General features: G+C 37.4%; 1 protein-coding gene across 1 annotated transcript in view; it reads left to right on the top strand.

Annotated features, from left to right (window-relative positions):
* Positions 1–24,990, top strand: part of METTL4 (methyltransferase 4, N6-adenosine) — a 46,931-nt gene continuing 21,941 nt past the window's right edge. The window contains exons 1-4 of the mRNA XM_053467881.1: positions 1–358; positions 3,795–3,880; positions 11,303–11,669; positions 21,389–21,455. Of these exons, the coding sequence (XP_053323856.1) occupies positions 1–358; positions 3,795–3,880; positions 11,303–11,669; positions 21,389–21,455 (878 nt within the window). The remainder of the gene's footprint in view (positions 359–3,794; positions 3,881–11,302; positions 11,670–21,388; positions 21,456–24,990) is intronic.

Below are 24,990 nucleotides of genomic sequence, written 5' to 3' on the forward strand. Positions count from 1 at the left end.
ATGTCTGTGGTGTGCAAGAGCCCGTCCGGGTGGTTACTGGATGAACTTCTTCTTTTAAACAAGTGGTATCAGTATGGAGGAGGACTGTGTAGAGCCACAGACTCTCCCTCGTCACAAGGTAACCAAAGCAGCACAGAGACATTTTATAGCTACAGATCGGACTTGTTTAAGATCCTCAAACCCCATATAGCAACTTCCAAAATACCTGTGGCATCAGCTCCATTGCATGATCAAGGAAAGAGTGATACACAGCAGACAGACATCAGTAGCCCTACCTTGAAGAAGGCTGTTGGAAAGGTATTGACCTTTACCTTATACTGTTGTGTGGCTTTTCTGGCTCTGTTACTTTACTTAGCTGGTATCTCAGCAGCTTGATCCGCCTCTTGGATTTTTTTGCACTGTAAGAGAATATGTAGCTGCCAGGATCCAGCACACTTTGACTCATTTTGCTCATTGGCACCATGTTATCAATGTACTTATACTTTCAGCCTCTCTTTTTTTTTAATAAAAAAGAAATACTTATTACCCACATTGTGTAAAATGGTAAAATGGTATACCTAATGAGCCTGTTGGTATTCACCTCTGATGTTAATGGAAGCCCTGGCAGAATGCAGAGGCGTGGAAACAGACAAGTTAACTAGACCGGAAGAGTTATATCACTAAGGATTTACGCTACGAGCAAAATAATAGCCAATATGATCATACTAATATTATAAAATTGCCAGGCTTCCATACATTTTCTCAAACATTGCTATTTTGTTTGGTGTGAAATGTTTTTTTTTTAAAACATTGTTTCAGATGAAGTAGGATATTGATACAATAAAATGTTTTAAAATATTTTTTAACATCAAGAGGACTTTTATGAATGTATAAAAGGGATTCTGGATAAAAGATTGAAAACGGGTCTTATCACCATTGCAATTAATGGAATTTTCTGACTGTTACATTTCAGTGCTTGCAAAGTTCATGAGAGATTTACATGGACTGTGTCTTCCATACTTACTGAATTGATTCTAAGTAAGCTTACTATGTTTACATCTACATTTATTTCATAAATTGGTAAAAAGGGGACATTGTTAATACAAGCAGTTGTTTAGGTGAGGTGTAATGTGTAGTACATATGTGTACTAGACTGCTTGGTCTTTAAAACCTCCCGCCATCTGAGAAATGTATTGAGCTTGTGGATATCAGTATATGTTCATATATACAGTACTGTGCAAAAAAAGCTGCCATAATGCTTTCAAAATAAGACATGTTAATAGTTTATCATTTAACAAAATGCAAAGTGCGTGAACAGAAATAATCTAAATCAAATCGACATTTGGTGTGACCTCTCTTCAATTCTTTTAGGTACACTTGCTGACAGTATTTTAGGCATCTCGGCAGGTAGTTTGTTCCATGCATCTTGGAGAACTAACCACAGTTCCTTTATGGATATAGGCATCCTCAGTTGCTTATCTCTCAGCGTAATGCCAGACATACTCGACTTTGAGATCAGGGCTCTGTGGGGCTGGTTGTTTGAGGTTGTTGCCATGCTGCAGAATAAATTCAGGGCCAATCAGACAGTCGATGGGTGTACCAGGGTCCCACAGTTTTATGCCGAAGCAGAGCTGATGGCACTGCTGGATATCTTCTGATTGTGAAGGGAAGTATGCATGATGCCTCTTTAATTTGCTGCACTAAGTTTCCTTGTCTTCAAAAGAATTTGGACAGAACATTTGGAAACCCCTGTCTGCTTTGAAATGTCTGCCTGAGAGAGAACTTGCTGATGTAGTATAACTACCTTGTTGCTGTGCTCAGTCTTGCCATGATGTTTGACTTCACCTTGTTGGTGAGTCTGGCTGTTTCTCACCTCCTACACAGCTGGTAATAATAACTAGTATTTATCAAATGAGTCAGGGCATTTACCAACTATGCTATCTCAGTTAATGATCATTAGCACCTGTTTGGTATAATAGTTTGATCATACACCTAACTATATCCTACAAAATCCCTGACCTTGTGTGAGTGGACCTGGAAGAATTGATGCTGTGTGTTGAAGACAAAGTTTGGGCGCACTTTGTTAATACAAGCAGTTGTAGATTTGTTTTAGATTTTTGTACCGTTCACTTACATTGCATTTTGTTAGACTATTAACATGTCTATTTTAACAGCATTCTTACTTTACAGCACTTTCACACCTGCCTAAAACATTTGCACAGTACTATATAATTAGTTATTTGTGGCAAATAGTTCATTTGTATATAGCATTGCATTGTACCGTCACAGGGCTCTTTACACTTTGATAAAGGAGCTTGGGTGCTCCGAAACTTTAATGTGGGTCAGCTGTCAAGATATACATTACAGTAGTTTTTCTCACCTAGGCGCTGTGTAATGCTTGTTAAAGTTTACCCTTGTTTCTAGTTTTGCGCTGGTTTTGTGACTATAGTACAAGTGACTCAAGCACTTTTTTTGGCCTTTAGGTTTGCAATGTTCATAAAAATATAAGCCGTATCACACACTTCAATAGTCAGTATGGACTGAAAAATCACTTTTATTACTGCATATCACAAAGTGGCGGCAAATGTTTCAGGGTTGAAACCCCTTTATCAATGCAACTACCGTTGAGTGAAGCTACCCTAACCTCTTAAATACCCCCTAGTATTTGCAATGTTGTTGGCAGTCTTACCTTGGTCATAAAGTATGGTTTTAATTATACTAAATACGAAGTACTTCTTTGCAGCCTACCCTTCAGGTAAGTCTTTCCTTGTGACTTGAATTCCTTGCTAAGGGAGTACCTTTTATTCCATAACACCATGGCCAGGTAAGGTTTAGTGGCCTTTTGTGGTGGATACTTGCAATATCATCATAATTTAAGACAGCTCCACATTGACTGATTTGAGATTCCTCGAAGCATGTGAAGTAATTGATAACATTCTGGCCAGTGATTGACCGCTTCTAGCAGTCACATTGGCATGAGAATGAGGAGGGATCTGTAGCGTGTTCTGATATTGTTTTTTGTTTTGTTTGTTTTTTTACTTAGTACTTTGTTATGCATTCATCTTTGGTGAGGTTGAGATAATAGACTGCCCATTTAAATTGTTTCTACGAGGTAGCTGAATAGGCCTCCAGACTTGGATTGTGTTGGATGGTTGAGAGCTGCTTGGTGATGTCCACAGAGCTACCAGCAGCCTGCAAGCTACCTTTTGGCGACCACTGATGCAACATAATTATATAGTAGGATAACATAAATTATTAGTCTAGTTATGCTTAGTCACATAATGAAAGCTAGTTAAATGGTTATAACAAGAGGCGTAGCAAGAATAAGGAAAACGTGTAGTGCAGCAGTAATGGATTATTATTATTTATTGTTTAATATAGCGCCATCAAATTCCATAGCGCTGTACAATGGATAGACAGGACATAACAAGTAGTATGTAACATAACAAATTGACTAAAAGAGACAACAGGTGAGGAAGCCCTGCTCAAACGAGCTTACAGTCTAGAGGGATTTAGGGTGTATTACACTAACAATGGATGAGTTATTGTGTGTTATAACAGAAAATGCTATCAAATGATGGGAAGCAGATACATTGCATATGAAAATTATTTTTAATAAAATGTGAAATACTTGGTCTATGTATGTGAAAAAAAGATTAAAAGAATGCTCCATCATCATAATTAATGGCACATGTTCAGTATATCTTCTTTCTGTTTTTTAACATGCCAGCATATCACCGAACCACCTGGGAAACAGCGTGGACAGTGAACAATTAAGTATCTAAAATATGATTGTTTGCGCTTATTAACTTGAGGTAATGTTTACATCATTTTACAGAAACGGAAACGATCAACATGTTTAAATCAAGGGGAGCTGGATGCACTGGCGTATCACAAAAAGGTTTGTACTCTTTAATACCTATATATGGTCCAAGTTATATAAAGTAATAAGGATGTTTAGTACCGTATTTATCGGCGTATAACACGCACTTTTTAAACCTAAATACGAAGCTGAAACCCTACCTGCGTGTTATACACCGATAAATCCTAGAGCTGCACGATTTGCACGACGTCTCCCTCACTTCCGGTCCTGGGGAGGGTGCGTGTTATATGCCGGTGCGTGTTATACGCCGGCAAGTACGGTAATTAGCAAATATCTTATTGAAGATTATGGGCTTTCAGCTAATCTATTGCTTTCCTCAATTTCTTAATAATAAATTTATCATGAAGGTATTTTAACATCACAGGACTTCTGTAGTTACAGTCCTCTCCATTAGGTTATTGCTATCAATATATTTTCTTGCAGGTAGTTGTTGATTCCGTCAGCACTTGTAATGAAAGGGAAAGTACTACAAAGTATGTATAGAATGGTAAAAATGGTTACATGGGGCTGTTTCGTCCATATAGCTATGCACATTTGAGGTATAATAGCCCGTACTTTTAAAATAAATATCTCTAAAACAATTATACTCATAGAAAAATGGAAAGCAATAAATAACATGACTATAGGTGAAACCTGGCAAGTTCCCTGGTAGGACCTTTAGTTAACCAATCCTTGTTGCTTCAAACTGTTCAGTGCCATAACACTTGGTAGATATTTCAATTAAAATGTTTAATAAATGCTGTAGATTTTAGGTGATGGGAGATCTTTACAAATAGGCTTAAAGTTAGACAGAAAAGGGTGCATATGATAAAAAAAAGCTTAACTACTACACAGGTAAAAGAAAGTTGTGTGCCCTAGCTATATCCAGATTTCCAAATTTAGAAGGGGCTACTTTTATTTTTAAATACTTATTAATGCTGACGTGGGTAGTTTTGACTGTAATTATTGATTGTGATGGGATGGGGCTGTATTATACAGAAGATTTGTAATTGGAGTTATGTTAACTTCAACTTGAAACAACACAGATAACTGGATATACATAATCCATCTATAAAATAAAGTAGATGGATTTGATATAGCGAGGTATATGTGTGAAATAATGAGCATACAATTCTATTTGTAGTAATAGTACACTACCAATATACTGGTGCATTGAATCTGACAGTGTTCCCTGCCTGGCTAGGTGCCTGGCTTCCTGATTTCCCAATGTGTGTCAATACAAGCGAAAAGTGTGGAGAATTTACAACGTTTTAAACAGAGAAAAGATCAGGGAAAGCCCACTGTGTTTCAAATGAGCTTTCAACTGCTTCTCTGATGATGCTCAATTAAATGATCGTACCCATGCAGTGTCGTAAAAATTATAATTTAATGAATACACAATGTGTTTGGAAAACATACGGTTTCAAACTTTTTAAGGAAAAACCCAAAACATTGCAGTGCCGTTTAAATTGGCGGGAAAAACATAGAAATAGAGAAGAATCATTAAAGAAATTTCAGTCAGTTATTCTTTTCCACTCTGATTTGATTTTCAATAATTGTTTTCCCTAACACCAAGATAACAAAATCTACACAAAGTCTTACTGTATCCTATGAAATCTAACACTGTTAACATTGTCTTGGGTAAGGAGAAGAACTTTTATATTAGATTGATTTTTTTCCCCTTTACCTATGAGTTATTCTGTGCTGAATAGGTTAGTGGGGTAAAAATAAATGGTAATGATAATAAAACTCTGATTTATAATGTGTGCGACTAAAATGTCATTTAGTTCTATAGGGACCTTATAGATTATGCCCTCAAGGAGTTGTCTGCTTGTGAGGTTGCAGCCTTGGATTTGATTATGAAACCCTTGTGAAGTAGTAAAACTCTGCAAACAAGGTCTGCATAAATAATAAATGTTGCTGAATTTTTCATTGACTGAATTACGAAATGTTTTCTACAAGAGATCTGTTCACCACATGCATAATTTAGATGCAATAATGGCTGTTACTTTTTCACTTTTACAAGAAAAATACAGTTGCTTAGGAAACTAGAATGTGTGGAATCCTTTTTTTTTTTGTCTTTTTTTTTTGTTTTAGACAAATTAATATTGAATAGCAATATAAATGTATATCCTTCCAAGTTCTAGAAAAAAACACTATTTTAGGTTTTATAAAACATGCATATATCACAACTATAATTAATTAAACATAAATCCATAAACTAGCATCACAAAAACAAAGACTTTTAATGAGATTTTTTTATTTACCCATGCAAGTTCCTATGATAACAACCTATCAGGACCTGCTTTGTATCACCTTGTAATTTGTTTTTGATTCCCTGAAAAAAAGAATACAGCAAAGTTAGAGAATTATTTCTGGGCAAGATTTTGAAGTTCAACAGGAAATTTTATTTCTAAAACGGCATTTTGTAAAATTCAGTAGAGTAGATTGGTTTCTACAATGCTGGGATTCTTGGTAGCCCTTCAAGGCAAAAGGCAACAAACGCAGGACTCCTTCGTTTTTGCTTTAGACATATTTACATAGTAAGGTTTGTTGCATAAGTCAATCGAGTTCAACCTCAACGTATCACTTATTGTATTTATCTAGATGAAGGCAAAAAAAACCCCCAAACTTGAACCATGTGCCAGTCATGCTCATAAGTGAGAAAACAAAAGATGGTTCTTGACTCCATGGTGAGCGAGCATATTTCCCAAATCATCTACTTTTAAATTACTTATATATACCCCTGAATAACCTTTTGTTTCAAACAGCCAGCTGCATTAACCACCGCCATAGGTAGTGTGTTCCAGAGTTTTACTTCCCTTACTTTGAAGAACATCCTTTGTATAAAATAAAACAGTGGCTCATCTAATCTTAATAAATGACCTTTCTATTCTTTGTACTCTTTTCAATTCAGACTTGATTTGATGAATTGATGTTGAAAACACGACTGCATACTATTAATTAGGCCTAACTAAGGCTGTGTGTTGAAAGCATATTTTAAAATGAAGTAATTGTACAGCAAAGTGATTGGCAGCTGGGACCTAATCACTTGTAAATCGGCATTCATGGGGTTAATGCTGTACAGTCACTCTCATGGGAGCAAAAGTGCCGTTTTTGTTTTTTTTCAACAAATTTTTACTTGAGAGCAGACAGGTGTGAGTGCATCTGCACGCAGAGTGAGGCGAAGACTTTTGGAGGATGGCCTGGTGTCAAGAAGCCACTGCTCTCCAGGAAAAACATCAGGAATAGACTGATATTCTGCAAAAGGTACAGGGATTGGACTGCTGAGGACTGGCGTAAAGTCATTTTCTCTGATGAATCCCCTTTCTGATTGTTTGGGGCATACAGAAAAAAGCTTATCCAGAGAAGACAAGGTGAGCGCTACAATCAGTCCTGTGTCATGCCAACAGTAAAGCCTCCTAAGACCATTCATGTGTGGGATTGCTTCTTAGCCGAGGGATTGGGCTCACTCACAAATTTGCCTAAGAACACAGACATGAATAAAGAATGGTTCCAACATCCAAGAACAGTTTGGTGACGAACAATGCCTTTTCCAGCATGACGGAGCACCTTGCCATAAGCAAAAGTGATAACTAAGTGGCTTGGGGAACAAAACATCGAAATGTTGGGGCCATGGCCAGGAAACTCCCCAGACCTTAATCCCATTGAGAACTTGTGGTCAATCCTCAAGTGGAGGGTGGACAAACAAAAACCCCCCCACAAATTCTGACAAACTCCAAGCATTGATTATACAAGAATGAGCTGCGATCAGTCAGGATGTGGCCCAGAAGTTAATAAACAGCATGCCAGGGCAGATTGCAGAGGTCTTGAAAAAGAGGGGTCAACACTGCAAATATTGCCTCTTTGCAAGCCTTTGACACGTATGATATGCTTGTAATTATTCTTGAGTATACCGTAGTAACATCTGACAAAAATATCTTAAGAACACTGAAGCAACAAACTTTGTGAGGACCATTATTTGTGTCAAAACTTTTGGCCATGACTGTACACTTCTAAGTCCTTACTGATTTCTTTACTTTTTAAATCAATTCCCAATAAAGGTTATACAAAACAAGTCTCCTAGGCCTAGCCTTTTTAATTACAGACCAGCTTGGCAGGATTTGTTCTTAATTAAAAGCCTGTTGAGTAACATTATTGATAATATTATAATATTATTATAAATAATATGAATTCTTTAGTTTGCCTCCCTATGTTCTAGCATTGCAACCCAAATGATTAAGTAATTTGGCTATTGATTTTAAACTCTCTGGTTTGTCTGGTCTTGTGAAACTACAACAGATGATGTAGAGTTCCTGAATATTAAAAAATAGAGACTTTAAAATAACCTCACTGGGCTCATGGAACACACAGGAGTGAATACCATCAAGACCTGGTTCCTTATTAATGTTTTTTTTTCCGTTTTATTATACTGGAGAAGTGGGGAATCATTTCAGTCTCTGATGCCGAGTTTATTCTAAGACAGAAAATGCATATAATCAGTAGAAGGGAATCTGAAACAGAGGCCAAAACACAATAATAACAAATATAAACATGAGTACACGTATAACCGAAAAAACAATGCAATGACACAGCGCTTTGATACAATACATAGCACTTAGAAGCAACAGTAACCATAGCAAAACTATAAAACATTCCAGTGATGCATAGAGTGTGCGATTCCAGCAAGAATGACACCAGCCGATGTTGGGAGTAGAGTCTAAGGTGTCTATTTTTCTTATTTTAGTTCCTTGGCCTTACCATACATGATGAGGCTCAAACCCCGGTGAGCTTCTACTGCGAAAAATAGCTTGGTTGACGCTCTATAATACATAGCTAAAACAATGGGATTTCTTCAAAGTATCCAGGTCAATTGAATTATGCATGATACAGTGCAGCCCTTCTTGCTGGAGAAATCTGCGACTGTTCACCCTTCATAATGAATTCAGAAACTTGAAACAACAACCATTAATTACAGTTGATGGATAATATATCTAGTAGCCATTTCTGCATGGTCTAGCTTTATTATAAAAGACAAACACTCTTGGGTCTATTCACCAAGGCAAGGGTTAACAGGAGAGTTGCGGTTCAGCTCCTTGACTTCACAATACATTATGAGGGTCCAATCCCAGTAAGCCTGCAGTAGGTGTGTGGCTAGCCCTGTATAATGTATAGTCAAATCAGTGAAGGTTCTTGATACTTTCATTACACGCTCATTTAATAATTATACAGCTCAGACGGTTTTCTTGGACAAACGTTACAACGAATTCTGAAGCTAGAGCGTTAAAACCACAACTTTGCCGTTGGTGATTTTAACCCTCTGACTCTTTATTATACTGTCTGTGGTAAATTATAGAATGGCCCAATCTTAATCACCCAATTAGACACTCTGCCTAATGAATGTACATGGAGGAATTGAATTACCCAAAATATCAATGACAGCCTCCATGTCTGCAGATTAAGGATGTTTATCTGCTGCTAAACCTACGTTACTGTATCCAACTGTATTTTATGCTCAGGTGTACCAGAGGAGATGCTGGTGGAGGTAGGACACTGTCTCACACAAGAGCCGAAGTTCAGGGTAGTTGAGATATCAGAGCTGAGGTCATCAGCCAGAAAACAGAATAGTCGGGGTGAAACGCAGAAATGATAGTAATACTTTTTCCAAACACTAACGTCTAGGGTCAAATTTACAACAGTTATCCCACAAATGCTAAACTGTTGTGCGTTTGCTTTATGATTTTGTTTTCTATAAGTGCAGTAGAGGGACAGTACTATTTAGCACACACTGAATAGCGCTGGGAGGTTTCCTGGTTCTCAGAATGCTGTTAGAACAGAAAGACCCAATTATTGTAATACCCTCAGGATATTGGTTTGGAAATCTAGTTTAACGGAGAAATATGAGAGAGAGTAGCTAAACTATGGCAATAAATTCCACGTATGAATAACCCGAAGCTGGAATGGTTCACAGCATCTCAGAACCCCCCCCCTCTCAACACATATGATGTTCAACACTGAAGTGATGCCCTTTAATGCATATGATAACTGAGTACCACATTTAATTAAATATTTTTTCCTTGTTCAAATTTGAGGAATTTATCAGAATCCTTTCTCAGCCCCCGGGCTTGCAGCATGCAGGTGTGCTATAATCTACTACAGCTGGCTCCAAGTTTTGTGTAAAAGTTCCAGTGGGTCAAAGTGAGTCCCCATGTATATAGAGAAAGTGCTCTTGGAGCGCAACCACTTCTGTCCCGGGGGGGGGGGTTATAACCAAAGTAACAAAATATTTTTTGGTCCTTTTTTTTTTGTTTGTTTTTTACCATTTGTTTGTTAAACCATGAACCCACACAAATTATAAATCTAATTTAATAATAGATTACAAAAAAAACCTTGCTCACATTTTTTCTATACCGTAGGTGCCACAGCTGAACAATGTTTGTATCCAACATAGTAAGTTGATAAACAAGAAAACACTTTATTCAAATGTGAATGGGCTTCTTCTTATTCTTTATAAACTCCTATAAATGACCCCAGAGATCATTTTGTATAGTCCCCACATGTATTCCTATAATATTATGGTATCCCCTCTAAGACACACTTCTGTATATAGATGTGCCTAAAATGTCTGCACTGATTTGTATGCAAAATAAACAGAGTTTAGCTTGAAGATAGGGCGGCAATGGACCATTTGAGTGAAGAACCTCACCCCAACTTGTCTGCTCCTTCCTGCTTAGTGAATAAACCCAATTGTGCTTGAAATTGCCTTTCTTTTTAGTATGTGATGTTACTTTGCAACCAGTTCAACCAGCCATTACCAAGACCAATGCATCCCCTGCAACCCTTTTCCGCAGGACATCCTTGCCTTTCTTTTACTTTAGCACTTAAATGTGATTCAGGGGGACAATTTGAAAAGTAGTCCGATCGTGATGCCAATCAATGGAATGTCGTCGATGTTTGGTTTATTTTTATTGGCTTTTTCGGTCAAAAGAGCAATTTTCTAATTTTGCAGTAGAATAATTTTTCAAATGTAAACCCTCTTGTTGGTCAGTTAGCTCTCATTGTGCTGTATAGCTATGCATACATTTCTAGTGTTTTATAAGTAATTATCAATCTGAGCATTTATTAGTTCGAATTGTTCAGTAAATCAAGTAATCATGTCCAAACTGGGGGGGAAACATAAATTAAGTTGTAAGATGCTACAGAAAAATCCACTATTAGGGTTGGAAAATCATTTTTACAGTTTTATTTATGAGAAAATATTTTTGTACTGCACCAAAATAAAAACTTGATAAATGGTTTCCTTCCCATTAGTAAATCGGTCTTTCTTGACATATCTGACAACTGAAATTGCTTCCACGGAATTAATGGTTTTAACAAAAGCATGCTGTATTTTTTTTCTTGTAACTTATACCATTCTATTACTGAAAATATGTTTTCTTTCTGTCATTATTTACTTTACAGATAAGTGGTCTTATTTTGGAAGGATCCATGGGTTTGATTCATGAAGGACTTGAAAAAGGATTTCTTCAGCCCGTAACAGAAGATGAAAACTCTGAGGTCATGTCTAGACTATTCAGTAATACCTGCAGGCTGGCTGAATTGTGTGATATGGCAAAGCAAATGCCTGTTTTGAATATGAGCGAACATGCTGTGCATGCTCTCGACAACACAAATCCTTTGCCTCAAGACTTTGACTTTGTATCACGTATAACAGAAAACAATTCATACCACCCACAAATAGTTCAATTACTAGGCGAGAAGTATCTCATCCCTCCCAAAAGCAGCTTTCTGTTATCTGATATATCCTGCATGGAGCCCCTTCTACAATGTAAGTAATTTTATGGTAAATTAAAAAGTGTTCCAAAAATAAGTATCTCAAAAACTATTCGTGTTAAAATGAAGAGACTGTGAGATACGGTGGATATAAAAAGTCTACACACCCCTGTTAAAATGCCAGGTTCTTGTGATTTTAAAGAATGAGACAAAGATAAATCATGTCAGAACTTTATACACCTTTAATGTGACTGATAACCTGAACAATTCAATTGGAAAACAAACTGAAATCTTTGAGGGGGGAAAAAAAACTCACAATAACCTGGTTGCATAAGTGTGCACACCCTCTTATAACTCGGGCTGGGTTCAGAATTACCCAATCACATTCAAACTCATGTTAAATAGAAGTCATTACACACCTGCCATCATTTAACCACTTCAGGACTGACGTTGGCAAACTGCATCTTCCCTTGAAGGCCGCGTTTTTTTTTTGTGTGTAAATATTTAAATTCCGTGCTCGTGATTTGCTTCAAAGCGATCACGTGCACGGAATTGAAGGGGAGTGACTGCTACGGATCACTGGGGACACCCAACAGTCAGTAGCAGCCGCCCCTCGCGATCCCAGCATTCATAGCGACGCTGGATCGCGCATGTACGTCCCGGTCTTGAAGGGGTTAAAGTGACTCTGATTAATCACAAATAAAGCTCAGCTGTTTTTTTTTGTTTTGTTTTAATTTTTTATTTACAAAAAAGAGTATACATATGTAATCTTCTGTATACAACAAATCTAAAGACGACAACATCATTTAACGTGACATACAAATAATGGTAAGAAGCGTACAATTTATATATCCATCCACAATCCAGTAAGGCTGATCCAATATTCATACTTTCTAACTGCTCAATTTATTTTAATATTTGTATCTTATTCCCTATTGCACAATTTGTACGGACTCCATATTTGTTTTTATGATTTTCTTAATGTTCACACAAATGAACCTTCAACCTGTCTTATATAATTGTTATATGTTTTCAAGTTTATTTATCCAGTTATCCCACTCTTTATATTTTTGATTGCACCACCCAAAGTTGTAAGCAATCCCTCTTTTCATTTTACATTGATGTATTATTTGTAAAGCTCAGCTGTTCTAGTAGGATTTACCTGACATTTGCTTAGCTGCAAAAGCCATGGTCTGCAGAGAGCTTCCATAGCATCAGAGGGATCTCATTGTTGAAAGATATCAGTCAGGAGAAGGGTACAAAAGAATTTCCAAAGCATTAGATATACCATGGAACACAGTGAAGACACAGTAATCATCAAGTGGAGACAATACGGCACAACAGAGACATTACCAAGAACTGGATGTCCCTCCAAAATTGATGAAAAGACAAGAAGAAAACTGGTCAGGGAGGCTAACAAGAGGCCTACTGCAACATCAAAGGAACTGCAGGAATTTCTTGCAAGTACTGGCTGTGTGCTACATGTGACAACTCCTGTGAAGCATGGTGGTGGTAGCATCATGCTTAGGGGCTGGAACTGGGGCCTTAGTCAGGGTGGAGGGAATTATGAGCAGTTCCAAATACCAGGCAATTTTGGCACAAAACATTCAGGCATCCATTAGGAAGGTGAAGATGAAGAGGAATTTCACCTTTCAGCACCGATGACGACCGAGAGCACACATCCAAATGCACAAAAGCATGGCTTCACCAGAAGAAGATTAAGGTTTTGGAATTGCCCAGCCAGAGCCCAGACCTGAATCCAATTGAACATCTGTGGGGTGATCTGGAGGGGGCTGTGCACAGGAGATGCCCTCCAAATATTGCCATGTCAAGATGTGCCATGCTAATACCCAAAAAGACTGATTGCTGCAATAAAATCAATTGGTGCTTCAACAAAATATTAGTTTAAGGGTGTGCACACTTACGCAACCAGGTTATTGTGAGTTTTTTTTTTTTTGTTTTTTTAGTCCCTTGCCCCCCCTCAAAGATTTCAGCTTGTTTTGCAATTGAATTGTTCATGTTAAAGGGTCACATTAAAGGTGGAAAAAGTTCTGACATGATTTATCTTTGTCTTATTCTTTAACATCACAAGAACCTGTGTAGGCTATGAACTATGAACATCATTGTGTAGGGAGATTTTTTTTGTAGGCAAAGTATAGCAAGTTAGGTAACTGTATGGAAATAAACAGTAGCCTTTATTAACTACCTGAGTAAAATAAATCCATAACTGGTACCATTTACATAACATGAAGTTGTGCAGAATTTGGAGCTTGTTTCCACCTTCAAGGTACCAGACAGAACAGACTACATAGAGCAGTAATAAGCTGCTCTGCCAGCAGTTTTGCAGTTTAAAGCTTAAGATTTATTTTACCTGAAGGTGTTCAGTTTCAATTCGTGGCTATGCCCTAGACTATGGTATTTATAGCAGAATATCTACTTTATGATGAAATATATATATTAAAATGAATAAACAGCTGTTGAAGCATATGTCAAAAAAGTGGCATTAAACTACATAAAGATAATTGATGAGGAGGATAATAATTGTTTCTTTTGCGGAAGTAGCTGGGTGCTGTGAAAAAGGTATTTTTGCGATTTAAGCATCTGGTAATGTTTGCCTCCCACTATTCATATATGTCCATCTTGAATACAAATGTTGAAAGTTGATGAGAATTTCACCTCTCTAAACATAATACTGGATCGCTTTGACAGAATTTTATGTACTCCGTGAGCTCTTTATTTTGCTTACTTGAAAAAGAAATGCTCCGTGGTCAGACATTGCTGGTGAATGATTGGGTGCTTGACGCAACCAATTAGTGGCAGGAAAGGGCTCCCATTGAAATCAATGGGATCTCTTGCTGCCGTGCGCACACGGGTATAAATACACCCCGACCCATATTTTTTACTGAGTCAGGGCTGGTGCTGACTGGCGATAATAATATTGTGTGTGGTTGGCCGAATGCACCTCGTGCACGCAAAATAGTTGGTGCTCGTTATGGCTGGACTATCCCTATTAAGGAAATTATGGGCTACATCAAAATGCTTAGAATTGGTGCAGCTTGTATTTTATAGCACCGTTTCTCTGTCTTTTTCCAAATACCACAAATGTATTCTTTCAATCCAGTACCCAATACAACAAAGTATTCTCAAAACAGTACAATGTATTTCTTACTACTGGGATTAGGTTCCGACATTAACTCTATGGACTCAGTAACCCACTACACAGATCTACATGTGTTTTATGTGCTGATGCTTTTTGGTGTCGGTCACCTGTGCACTTTATGAGCCTTTGATAACTTCTTTGGTTCTATATTTCCATTATGATATACCTACTTATATACGCTACCAGGGAACCGCACAGACGTCTGTTTCATTCTTTACATTTCGACTGGCATCATATCTAATCTTTGAGTGATTGTGTCTTCAAACTGCATTACAGGATAAGGCTCAGATTTTCACCAGATGATGCTTGCTTGCAAATAACCGCACCACACATCCATGGGAAGTAGCCAAATGTGTGCGCAAGGGACAAAGCGGAAAGGCTTGTTAATGGTTTTCATCTTTTCTAGTGCGCACTCTAAGATGTTTGAAGTGGTTCAGTTACACAATGTGGCGTGGGACAAACACAAATTGAGTTCTCTAGAATGTTAAGAAAATAAAACATAGAAGATCTGTTATTTTATTTTGCTCCTAAGATTTGATCGTATAAAAAACCCCTAAACCTTTAACCTCTTAAGGACCAATGCTTTTCTACGCTACAGGTCAGCGTCAATTTCTGTGTGTTTACTATGTCTCTGTTTAACAGTCATGCCCCTCTTTCTTATTTAGCGCACCCACACAAATTATGTATTTCCCCCCCCCCCAAGAGAAGTAGGGCTTTCTTTTGAAATCATGTTCATAAGTTGAAGACATTATTTTGTATGAATAAAATGAAAAAAATAAAGGTATAGAGTTGTACCGTGTTAGCCATAGAAAGGGAGAAAGCTGGGTATTTTTGCTAGGGACTTTTTGACACTTTTTAGGAGGCCATATTATCACTAATTTCTTTCAAAGTTAGTGGTAACTTTATTTTAATTTTTTAATTCCGCTTTTTTATTTCTTGCCTAGAAAATGGCCACGTGTACAACCCCCCCCTCTTTTTGTATAATATCTCCTAAGTTAGTTAATGGCACCCCAAATGATAACATTATATAAATATATTCGGGGCCAATACAAACCATTGTGTGGAAATTTGTTCATAAACAGGACTATGCATAGGACACGTGGTCACGCATTTAGACTGGAAGAAAGGAGATTTAGACTAAAGCAGAGGAAAGGGTTTTTTACAGTAAGGACAATAAGGATGTGGAATTCTCTGCCTGCAGAGGTAGTTTTATCAGAGTCTGTACAGACGTTTAAACTGCAACTGGATGGATACCTGGAAAAACATAATATTCGGGGATATAATCTTTAATATTGGGGAACAGCTTATTGATCCAAGGAGAAATCTGACTGCCATTTTGGGGTCAAGAAGGAATTTTTTCCCTGGTTAGTGCAAAATTGGAAAGAGCGAAACCGGGGTTTTTTGTCTTCTTTTGGATCAACAGCAACAAATTAACAGATATAGGAAAGGCTGAACTTGATGGACGCGTGTCTTTTTTCAGCCTATATAACTATGTAACCATGTAATTCAATATAACAGATTGTTTTTCTTTTCTAAAAAGTCAATATAATAATGTAAAAGGATCCACTTTGGGTGCTTTCATGACTCCAGTGATCTCTGTTATTATTTATTAGATATCTGTGATGTCTCTGGTAAGCAACTGGAATTCGCCTTTGGGGTTCCCCTCTACCCCAGCTCTGTCATATGGCTACAACATACACACAGGCACGATGAATGATCACACATTGTGCGATGAGTGAGTTACTGTGGCAGGAGTCCTGATTGGGGTCTCTACAGACCCCGCCGCATCATGGGGGTTCCTTGACAACAGTGATAACTTCGCTGGAAGGAAATGCCCAAACTTCTATACGGGCGTTTAAATCCATGCTGAATTGAACGATGCTCAGAGCCATATTACATTCAATCTGACAGCTGGAGGCCACATATTTTGACAGCTTGATCTCCCATTCACCGTCAGTGATGTTTTTTTGTGATGGATCCCCTATGTCCTTGGTCGCAAAGGGAGTTAATAATCATTTCCCGTTTCTATGGCAACAACCTGTCTTTCGTTTGTATCACATGACAAGTGTTAACGGGGAAAAAATCTGATGTCTTTACACCATTTTCTCATAGACACGTACAGCTATGTCTATCTTCCTTGGCAAAAATAAGATCTAGGCACTTTTTGCACAATAAAAGAAGCAAAGGGTTTGAACGCTCATCAGTAACAGAAACTGAATTTCACGGCAGAACCATTCATCCTATCTAATCTGCCCATCAGGAATTGGCAGACTAGAATAATGTCTACTAGGAATAATGTTTTTAATGATGCATTAAGTTACAAACGTGTTAAATTCAGCAGGGTATGTCGAACTGCACCTCTCAGCTACTTATGTGTGTAATGTCATTGATCTTTTGTTATCCCCAGTGGGAAAGGCTGTGGATCTTACATTTCCCAAATTCGCCTTCTTGACTTTAAGCAGCTAGAAACCTCAGTGTGTGTTAATAGTCAGAGTCTCTGTAGTATAGTGAGGATTTTATATATATTTTTTTCCATTTCTAAATCCTTGGCTGTCTGTTGGCCAGTCACATATATTGATTAAAAAGGTTTCATTTAAAAAAAAATAATAAATAGTAATTCTAGTTTGATATTTCAGATGATGAATATAGCTTAGGTCGATTTGGATTTATTTATCCTACAGTACAAGGTGCATCTTGGAGTAGGTTGCCGTCTACTGAATTATCCAGATTTTCTTTTGTTTACCGTCCCTCTACGTCTGTGGTTGTGTACTTTGTTCTTGTTTGTGTGTAACCGCCTAACGCTAGCTGAAGCAAGAACAATAACCACAATCACAAGGAATGTTCTGTCCCATCACTGATAAATATTTCTCTTTTACGATATTCTACTTTGTCTGTGGTTTGCTAAGGAATGTGAATACTCTATGGATGAATACTATGAGACTAGCATGCTTTTGTAAGATCTCTAAATTAAATTCAGAAAACGAGAAGTAGATTGTATTGCTTAGACTTTGGGTAGGATATCTATAACCATGTAGGTTTTTTTTTTGTTACTAGCCATGGGAAAAAGAATGTGCTTGAGGTACGCATCCCCACAAGGCAGAGATGATTTTGAAAGCTAGGCAAAGGTTGTATCTTTTTTTACTAGCCATGGGAAAAAACATGCTTGAGATCTGCATTCCCAGAAGGCAAAGATGAATTTGACAGCTAGGCAAGGGTTGTACGTGTCTTTACCTGAAACTGATATAAAGATTAAATCTTGCTTCGTAGTATGCTTCAGGTCTTGTGCATTGGAAAATCTGATCTTGAAAATATACTTTGGCTTAGTCTATCGTTTTGATAGTTTTCTGGGCAGCCAGAAACATTGGCAAATGCCCAAATTGTCGAATGCTTTCACTGACATTGCTTGCCCACTAAATTTGAATTGAATTGAAATTGTATTGAAAATTAAGGTGAAATAAAAATGAGAAACTGAAATCTGAATCCCTTAAGGATGTTTGTAAAATATTCTAACTGAAGATTGTGTCCTGAGTAGCTCGAGAAAACCTCTCAACTGCCACTTCTATCCATGGCTAGATATTCAGAATAGTATTAGGGCAAAGGTGGTCTTGGGCTAGTAATTCTAAAAGGCCTGAAAGTTCCTGCTCTGTAGCCTATGCTATTGTAAGTTTGAATTGTGACAAATATTTTAACTCTAACCTTGCAATTAGTTCATAACAAAGATGTCATCCACCATGGTTTTGTGAGTCAAATGCCTGGTAACTGAATAATCAATCGGTAGTAAAGAAACTTGAAAGGTTGGGTTATGTGGACTTACTAGTCTAGGCAGCCCCCGTTTATTTACTAGCTGACCAGTTAGAAGCCTTTTTAATTAGATTTCTTAACAACCTGTTTCGGAAAGATGTAACTTAACAGTAACATTTATTTCAAAACACTTATTCCACCAACCCAACTTTCTTTCATATGTTCTGCACCCCTGTGACCTCTTGTGGTTCTAGAGGATATAAACATTGTAAAATAGTTGAGTTTAATCTAATGGTCTCCCAAAGCAAACTCTGGAGGACAGCAAAACTCTTTCTATGGCTGATCATGGAAAAAAGATGTAGTAACTTTAATGCCCCAAAATGCAAATGTGATTTAACCATGCAGATATCACCTCTTTATTGAAAGAGGTTGTATAGTTGTGTCTTAATTTTGATCATTTATAAAGCTCTGAAGATGAGTATTTTTTCTATTGTTCCCATATTTGACCTCCCAGCTAATGAACTGTTTATTCGTGGTGCTGTCCCTTAGTGCTTGGGGCGGCACTGTTTTGAATCCACACAAGCGCTTTAGCAGACTGTTGTGCTTTTACCTGTGTACAAAAAAGTTTTAATCGTGACTTAGTATTAAGGGCTGAGTTCACTTCAGTAAATGAACTGCTGAACATTAAGAACTAAAGCTGGCCTCCTATTTATTATGTCTCCATTATATCCGCAAAACAAGAGTCTGCCATGCTGTAGTGATTGTGCGAATTCTGGTCCGGAATAATTGGATTTATTTCGTTTGTTCTAATGTTTGCCAGCTAAATGGCTGTTAAAGGTCATGAGTGACTATTGAATGTTCACCTTATAATGAAATCTGGAGGACATCATGAACACACAAAAAATAATCACAACATTACTTTGATACATTCAACCCAGATCTGTAAATTTTGATATTGCAACTTCCTGCATTTAATATTTTCTTGAATATTGATTCAACAACACGTCTTAAAAAAACACTTTTGCTGAAATTAGTTTTTCTGCTTTCTCAGATGGATTACATTTCTTGAGATTTGTTTTTGTGGATTCTAGACGTTTGTATCATGGACTGGAATGTTAATCACACTTATAACCTGCCCACCCAAATATTCTTCTTTTTATTTCAGTTTTATAAATGATCTAAGCCTAGAATCTTAGAATCTATGATTGTTATTTAGGAAGTAGCCTGGGAGTTGAATCCTTTTTTTTTCCCTTTGTATTGTTGTGAAACCATTATTTCTGAAATCGTCTACCACATTGTTACTGCTTGTGTCATGAACTTGACGAAAACTGAGTGTTCTAGAGGTAGGAACACATCAATCACTCACAGGTAATGGATATGGTTGGAGGGTAATAAAGTATACTCTGTGTGTTCGAGTTTCCACTTTGTTTCCTCACTGACTTTTAAGGTTTTGTTGACCATAAGCCGTCAATATCTCAAGGTCTAATGGTCCTTGAAATAAGACTAATTTTACATATATTGTTTACTGTGTCAGTAAGGGTTTATACACTGGACCTTAAATATCAAGTTTCTGCATATCAAGTGTATCATATGTGTTTATGTGTGTATATGAAGCCGACCAATTGCTCAGCTACACACCAAACTTGCCACTTTATCAAGCCCACCTTGTTAATTTCTGCATGATGTGTTTTTAACAAAAGGTTCTACAAAAGAATACAATAATTTTACAATGATCAAATTGTAAATGTGTTACTTCTGAAATCTACGTGATTGCTTTCCTCATTCTCTTCTATTGGCACCTTTTGATTACTGATTGGCGAGCAAGTGCATTGCTTTCCATCATGGTAAAGTATTTATGAGGTCGGTATTATTATATTTAATAAAAATTGTATTCTTTGTTTCTTGTGTTGAGAATCTCGTGTTGAAAATGTGATCATTTTTTTTCTTCCTGAGAGCTGTTGGCATTCGATGGATTACCACTACTAAAGGGAAAGCATAAACATGTCACTGTGAAAGAAAATTCATCTTAAACAGATTTAGATGTCACTGGGTGCAGTTTGCTCATCAACTTTCTGTACTATTGTTTACTGCTTTTTTAGGATATAACATTTTATAAAACATCTGTGTTTGGCCAAACCAGTAAATTATTAAAACAAGACTGTAGTAATGAGTGGATAGTAAACAACAGCTTTATAACGATAGTTAGATAAAAAGTAAAGTTTTCTTCCTCTAGGGCATTCACAAATATCTCATTTCTATTTTTGATTGTACCTCTTAGTATACAGTATATACAGTACAGTATACAGTATACATGTTTATAGATTGAAATGTGCATAAATAAACCATTTTAATAACACCCTGTTTATATTTATATGCAGATAGATATGCACATGAGTATAATATGAAATAACATTCAAAGTTATAATGAGCAGAGTACCCATAAACAAAAACTCTAACATTAACAAAATCAATAAAGACATTATAGACGTTAAGCCATAGCAAAAAGAAGAGGAGCAGGTTCTGTGGTTACAAGGGCATTGACATTCTGCTTAATTCCCCAAGTAACAGGGGTACACCATAAAAATTTAACGGGACTTTTCAGCCATAATATGAATTAAAGGTCATGTGATGATTGGAGTGTCTCTTTGAGTTTACTTTAAAAGCTGTCACAATTGGAAGTGTTACAACAATCCTGTTTGTTATGACAGCCTAAAGGGGCTGGTTCATCCACAAACTAGCTATTGATTAAATGCTGACTTTTAAAGCCTCTCACATCTCATATAATATGTTGGAAGTAAGTACACTAGCATTCTAAAACACAAGTTTGTCACCGAACGCTAACACCCTTCTTAACATAACGTCTTCTTTTACAGACCATAGATACAATGTCATTGTTATCGATCCACCATGGGAAAATAAGTCTGTGAAGAGAAGTAAAAGGTAATTCTTTATTAATTATGCGTTGGTTCTGCTTTACGTTTGCTTCTGTCTTTCTATCACTTGAAAATACAGATCACTTTACCACTTTAGGTTAAGGTTTTAAGGGCTATCCCGTACCGAACATTACAGTGGACTTTCGTTTATCTTTTTTTTGCTTAATGCAGTTTTCTTTTATGCCCCCGAAAGAAGTGTTAAGGGGAACATACATGATAAACTTTCAACAAGATAACATCTACCTTTTTTTCGCAATTATAAGCAGACACTATGTATGATTAACTGTAAGCATCAGCAGTGAATGGGCAGCAGACATCCTGCTATTTTCTCATGTGCTCTGTTAACCTGGCATTTTTAAGTTTCATTTTCTGCTCTGCTTTGTTCTGATTATCTTTTCTTACCCATCTTATAAAGCCTTAGATGTATTTAGACTAGTATATCTAACAAGCAATAATTACCGTATTTGCTCGATTATAAGACGACCCTGATTATAAGACGACCCCCCAAATCGTAATATTAATTTAGGAAAAAAAGAAAAAGCCTGAATATAAGACGACCCTATAGGAAAAAAGTTTTACCAGTAAATGTTAATTCATTTAAACACTTTTTTTAATAAAAGGTATGCTTGAGAAAAATATTTTGGTTTTATTTCCTTCTATTTTCCAACCTGCCCCCCAGTTATGCACATCTGCCCCAGAAGTGCCTTATACCCCCTATATGCCACTGTGCCCCATGATATGCCTTTTAACCCTCTAAATGCCACAGTGCCCCATGATATGCCTTTTAACCCTATATGCCACTGTGCCCCATGATATGCCTTTTAACCCTATATGCCACTCTGGCACTTAGAGGGTTAAAAGGCATATTATGGGGAAGAGTGGCATATAGGGAGGTTTAAGGCATTTCAGGAGGCAGAGTGGCATTAAAGGGGTTAAAAGGCATTTCACAGAGCACTCTGCCTCCAGAAATGCCTTACACCCCCCATTTAACACTCCCCCTCCCTCCTCCAAACTTACCGGTGCTTCTGAGTTGGGGGGGGCGCATACCACAGGAGGATCCAGGTCCCCTGCATCTGAGCCCCAGGTGCTTAGTCCGGGCAGCATGTAGAGCTCCACGCGAATCGCGTAGAGCTCTACACGCTGCCCGGACTAAGCACCGGGGACTCAGAAGCACCGGTAAGTTGGAGGGGGCATAACACAGGAGGATACAGGTCCCCTGCATCCTCCTGTGCTATGCCCCCCCCCTCCAGCTTACCGGTGCTTCTGAGTCCCCAGTGCTTAGTCCGGGCAGCGTGTAGAGCTCTACGCAATTGTATCGTGTAGAGCTCTACGAGATTATATCGCGTAGAGCTCTACACGCAGCCCGGACTACGCACCGGGGACTCGGATGCACCGGTAAGTTGGGTCGGGGGTTAACACAGGAGGATCCAGGTCCCCTGCATCTGGGTCCCCAGTGCTTACTCCGGGAAGCGTGTAGAGCTCTACGCGATTGTATCGTGTAGAGCTCTACGAGATTATATCGAGTAGAGCTCTACAAGCAGCCCGGACTAAGCACCGGGGACTCAGAAGCACCGGTAAGTTGGGGGGGGGGTTAACACAGGAGGATCCAGGTCCTCTGCATCGCTGCGGGGGATCTGGATCTTAGTCTCATAATCAGACCTATTTGAGGTCTGATTATAAGACGACCCTGATTATAAGACGAGGGGTATTTTTCAGAGCATTTGCTCTGGAAAAAACCTCGTCTTATAATCGAGCAAATACGGTAATTTATTTGCCAATATCTACCTTTTAAAAAATATATGCAGTGTATTAAACTGTCAAGCTTCAATAATAAATACATTTGTTTGTTAACTAGGTTAAAGTAGTGGTTTCCTACAGATGCCGCATCTAATTCAATGGTATCTTTTAGACACTGGGCACAAGCACTCTACGCTGGGAGAGTATAAGACCTAACAAAAATATAAAAAGTTTAATAGTGCTGGTTTTTAGTTGCAAAACATTGCACAGGGAATTGTAGTGCAAGTGGATTACATGGGTTTAGGGAATGAAACTAAACGCGTTCAACTACACACAATTTATGTTATCTTGTAGCCTGTCTCATATCCGAGCTAGATCAGTATTCTTTCCTCTCAAGCTATGCTAATGCCACTCATATCGCTGCTGCTTTTATATCTCTATATGTCGTCATATATCCTGATGTGGCTTTGGGGTTCTTCAATGTATCAGTCTATATTAATGCGTTTCCATGGATGCGTGTAACTCATTTAATGGCAGAGTGTAATTAACATAAGACAGGTGGTATACATGATACTAGTGAAATCAATATTCAGCTGCACATGCAAAAAGAAACAAAGAAAAAACACCAAATATAAGGTGCAGCTAATCGTTAATTAATGAACTTCATCTGACTTTGCGATACATATTGCCAATATGTTAGTAAAGTCTGCATAATAAAACTTGTATTATTTCAATACATTTACTTACGTTAAAGCCATAAGACACAAGATGTTTGGTGTTTTTCTTTTTATGCGTGCAGCCCAATATTGATTTCAAATGATTACTTTTTTTTTCTGCACTTTGCAGCCATTTATTGCTTTTGTTAATGAACTTTTGTGATTATTTTAGTATTGTGTCTTCCATGTGAGCCACGCTGAAATTTATTTTGTCATTGTTGGTATTATTTTTACAAAAAGTAATGCCATACTCTTACATGAGCCTCTAGCTCTTAATTGGAAAAACTTCAGGCAATCTGATTTTATGTAATTTTCCATATTCCTGATATTTGTAAGGCTTATAACCTGAAAAGTTAAATCTTTAATGTATAGGAATGCTTTTTTCCAATGCTTTCCAATCTTTCCTGTGGAAAACCTGGTATATCAATGAATTTATTGTTGGGGAAAATAATAAAAATAAATATATAGACACAAATTATTTTAATATATAGTTAAATGTACCCATACACACACATGTTATATTGGTGAACATGACATCACTAGCCCTACAGATTTTAAAGAAAGTGCGTCTGTTTTTGCTGATCTAATAATTACAGACTAATGACTATACTTTTCTTAAATTAGCCTGCGACCTAACATAAGCAGTTTAGATACGGGCTGCTTATGAAAAAAATAATACATTATAATAATAAATAACTAAATTACTGTAACCTAGAAAAAGTTATTTGGTTACTGAGGATTAAGTCATCCAGCTGCTCTGCATCTTAACCCGACTATCTATTACATCTTATTGCTAAAGGGAGCAATATAAAGATATCCTATTAGAAATATATTCCTACCTCTTTTCCATGCAGTGTAAAGAGCAATACCTCAAGACTATTTTTTATATGTATTCTTCTTCATTTAAAGCCCAAAAGATTTAGATACCAAACAAATGCAACCTGTCCGAAAAAGCTCTGCATGGTCTTCAGGAGTAGGGCATATTCCCCAAACTGTTGAATGGAATCCTACAAATCACTAACCCTAATGAGCTTCACTCGCAAGATGCTCTGAGTTGGTCCTGCTTAATGTCTAGTTGATATAGGTGGA

This window comes from Spea bombifrons, chromosome 5 (assembly GCF_027358695.1).
Source record: "Spea bombifrons isolate aSpeBom1 chromosome 5, aSpeBom1.2.pri, whole genome shotgun sequence".
Taxonomy (NCBI): Eukaryota; Metazoa; Chordata; class Amphibia; order Anura; family Pelobatidae; genus Spea; species Spea bombifrons.